This window comes from Belonocnema kinseyi, chromosome 6 (assembly GCF_010883055.1).
Source record: "Belonocnema kinseyi isolate 2016_QV_RU_SX_M_011 chromosome 6, B_treatae_v1, whole genome shotgun sequence".
In the NCBI taxonomy this organism is placed as follows: domain Eukaryota; kingdom Metazoa; phylum Arthropoda; class Insecta; order Hymenoptera; family Cynipidae; genus Belonocnema; species Belonocnema kinseyi.
This window is the reverse complement of record NC_046662.1, coordinates 17,649,688-17,653,554: the sequence shown is the minus strand read 5'-3', so window position 1 is coordinate 17,653,554 and position 3,867 is coordinate 17,649,688. Positions and strand designations below refer to the sequence as shown.

At 27.0% G+C, this 3,867-nt stretch overlaps 1 protein-coding gene across 1 annotated transcript; it reads right to left on the bottom strand.

The window, feature by feature from the left end:
• Nucleotides 1-1,343: 1,343 nt before the first annotated feature.
• On the bottom strand, nucleotides 1,344-2,360 carry LOC117175281 (lipase 3-like). Its single transcript, XM_033364991.1, has 4 exons — nucleotides 2,153-2,360; nucleotides 1,835-1,922; nucleotides 1,607-1,749; nucleotides 1,344-1,490 (listed from the first exon to the last, which is right to left on the bottom strand). Exons 1-4 carry the CDS (start codon nucleotides 2,198-2,200, stop codon nucleotides 1,344-1,346), a joined length of 426 nt encoding a protein of 141 aa, XP_033220882.1. The 5' UTR covers nucleotides 2,201-2,360.
• Nucleotides 2,361-3,867: the final 1,507 nt, after the last annotated feature.

The following is a 3,867-nucleotide window of genomic DNA, read 5'->3' as shown; positions in this document are numbered from 1 at the left end:
GTCGTTGGGGGGAAGAGGATGTTTATATGTAAAAAAGTTTACCAAGTTTGAGAAGGACCGGCTCCAGCTTTTAACTTATTAAATAATGTACGCCATTTGGCACTATGATTTCTACAAATTTGATGATCTAACCTTTAATTTTCGTACTAGTTCTCATAAAAATTGTTATTTCAACCAAAACACACACGCACACACACACATGTATATATATATAAACCCAAATTATAATAAATAATTTTTCAGAAACGTATACAAATTTTTTTTATATATGGTTTTTGATATGTAAGATTTTAGGATAGGTTCATCGAGTCTTTTTTATACAGAAAATAGAAAACAGTATGCAGAACTAAGATTTCCAGAGTGAATTAAAAAATTGATGAAGTATTTTGAAAATCTATTATAATGTAAAGGATAAAGTATTAGCTAACAAACTGTGCATTTAGCAACTCATATTTTAGTCTTTAAATTTAACTTAAAGTAAAAGTGAAATATGATATTTTAATAGGTGAATTGATTGAAATGGACTGTTCTTATTAGTTTTCTTGTAGATTGGAATTGAAATGGAAAGTCAATCCTACTTCTTTGAAGTACTTTTGTTTTCTTTATTTTCTTAACATTTATACTTTTTCACATCAAAGACAATAGATTTCTAGAGGATAATCCATATCCATTGTATTGAGCTTCATGCCGATATGGCATCCCTAATGTATAGAACCAACGAAGCCACAAATAAGAATAGACATTGAAAAATTAACCAGTCGCAAATCGAGCCTAATTTTTTTTCTGATTTTTCTGAATATATGAAGATTAGAGGAAAAGGTAATATAAATAGAAAGTAACATCATTGTGTATCTATTTTATTTATAATTCTAGTAGAAAATTACATTATTGTATATTATTAATAATCTATAGGTAGAATAAAGCAATTGAAAACCTTCAGATTTGTGTTTGGCATAAACTAAACTCTGATCTATTCGCAGAATTTCCGTAAGGGAGTAAAAAAGTCTAAAGTTGCCTAAAGCCATTAAATCATTGATGGTACAAGTTACAAGATCGCGTCGCATTATGAATTAAATTTAACCATAACTAGATTTCCATTCTCTTTATTTTCGGATATATTTTGCATATTTATGAAAAATTCCTGCAGTCTTTTCTAGCAAAAATTAGGAAAAATGTTTCCCAGTGGGACCTTTCAAATCCAATTACAGCTCTTAAAAAATAGATTTGCAACGATTTGTTTCCTTATTTAAAATACTCAGCATTTTATCTTGACGCCCGATCACGTGTTTTGTCCAATAAATAATTTTCCTTTCTTTTTATTTTATTTTCTTTCATTTATAAGGTTAGTACCCTTCCATCAATTTCATAGCATCATTGTATGCTTCCATACGTATGTTGCTGCCATAATTGAAATCAAAATGATTTAAACTTTCATTGCAGATTGAAACTCGAACAATATTTTTCAGTTTATTTTCAAGCAAGGCGATGTCCTGAAAAAAGTAAATTTTTTTTCTACTTACGGGCATATATCAGGTAATGCGCCTTAAATATTTAATAACCACAAATCTCTGGTCATCTATTTTACTTAAATTTTTATTCCACTAACCTTTGGGTCAACTAAGAATTCGTTAGTTCCATGATAAATAGCTACAGGCATTGTAACCTTTTCCAGGGGATATTCTGGAGGAGTTACTGATTTATATTTCAACAAATTTTTGGCTACTCCATAGTCGTATTGGCGAAACGTATCTGCGCAGAATAAACCTCGAATCAATTTTCTTAAAAATATTATAACAGTGATATGTATTATTTTATTAAGGAGACTCAATCGTACTGGGATTTTCGAAGCCAAATCCAAAATGAAGTAACTGCTTCGTAGAGCATCCAGCAGGAGAGTAAGGAAGCAACCCAGCCAAAATAGTCTAAAAAGTTTAAAGCATAAGATTTTATTTAGAATATAAAAAGTTATTTCATAAACTCGTATCGAGTTTTACAATTTATCCAATATTAGGTATTAAAAAAAAGATTATTGAAGAAATTATGTGTTTTGATAATATAATTGAAGCTGAAAGTGCTGTATAATCACTTGTATAAGATCAATATATTAAATGTTTATTATATAAAATATAAGTGTTGTTTGTGTAATCATTACCGTGTTTTGTCCAGCCACATCTTGTCCACTAACCGAAGATATGACCATAAAACAAAGCGGCTTCGTGAAGGATATGTCTTCGCAGAATTTCTTCGTGAAGACTCTTAATAAGGGTGATGCAGGCAAGACTTCAACGTGCCCGACCGACTCAAAAAATTTCTATAACATTATTGGTAATGTTTGTACGTTAAATAATTTCGTTTAGTGCCATCCTACTTAATAAGTATTTACATTTCTTTTATTGTAGTGTTTTCCTTCATGCACGAAAAATAATTAATTCCTTATCGATACCGGCAGATAAATTTTTAATTAAAAATATAATGATATAAAACGAGAAATAGGATAATTCGTTTTTAGTTAGAAGAATTAATATTTAACAACAAACAATTGAATTTCAAAAAATGAATTGAAATTTTACCAAAATAGATGCATTTGATGATACATACATAGTTGATCTTTCAAGCAAACAGATGTATTTTCAAACAAGAAGATTTATTTTATATAAAAAAGAAAATGTTTGAAATAAATAAATGAATTTACAACTCAAAAATATCCATTTTTAATTCCAAATTTCAGTGTTCCACCAAAAGCGGGATAGTTAAATTTTCAGTTAGAAAATTTAATTTTTACAAAATAAAAAAAAACGGAATGTGCAACTTAATAGTTTTGTTCTCTATCACAAAGATGAATTTTCAAACAAGAGGACTAATTTCCTACAAAAATAACGAATTTTCATCTAAATTTGTGCATTTTTAAACCAAAGAGTTGAATTTTCAACTAAAAAAGATAAATTTTCAAATTCAAATATAAATTCTCTACCAAAAATGATATAATCCAATTTTATTTTACATAAATTAATTTTTGACTAATTGTGAAAGAATTTTCAAAAAATAATAACAGTACCCTCAATGAAGAAGATGAATTTTCAACCGCGAAGATTAATTTCCCTGTTCAGAAAGACGTTTTAAAAAAAATTATAATTCTAACAAAATAAAAATCAATTTTCTTTAAATATCATTTTTCTATCAAAGAGGTATAATTGGCTTTTCTCTTAAAGAAATTATTTTTTCACCAAAAAACGAATTGTTCATGTAGTAAAAGAATCGTCGAAACAAAGATGAAATTTCAATTAGGAAGTTAATTTTTCTGCCAAAAATAACGAATTTTCAACAAAATTCTGAATTTCTAAATACTGCATCATAACAGCTAAATTTATTTCGAAATAGTTCAATCTTTAACGAAAAAGGTCGATTTTAAACCAAAAGGATTAATTTTCTACTAAAACATAAAAATTTAAAAAATTTAGTTATTGAGTACAAAAGGTCAACTTTTAATTTAAAATATTAATTTCCAACCAAAAATAGTAGAACCGAAATTTCTTTTAAAGATATTTGTTTTTGACAAACTGAAAAGGATTATTTTAAATAACTCAATCCTTAACGAAAAATATCAATTTTCAACCAATAATATTACGTTTCTACAAAAAATTACGAATTTTCTACAAAATCTAGAAAGTTTGAAACAAATATATGATTTTTATCTGAAAAAATATCATTTTTTTACCAAAATAATATAAGTAGATTTTATGATGATAGAAATTAATAAAAAAAATTAAGGAAAGAGTTGAATTTCCAATCAAAAAGGTTCGTTTTGAACCGAAACAGATGACGCCTCAATTACGAACTGAATATTCAACGAAAAATTAAATAGTTCAG

Bases quoted from the DNA above. Each gene is read 5' to 3' on its own strand.
- LOC117175281 (XM_033364991.1), bottom strand. From the start codon at position 2,200: ATGGTCATATCTTCGGTTAGTGGACAAGATGTGGCTGGACAAAACACG. The intron at 1,923-2,152 runs GTAATGATTACA...TAAACTTTTTAG, and splicing joins ATGTGGCTGGACAAAACACG to ACTATTTTGGCTGGGTTGCT. The intron at 1,491-1,606 runs GTTAGTGGAATA...TACTTTTTTCAG, and splicing joins AATTCTTAGTTGACCCAAAG to GACATCGCCTTGCTTGAAAA.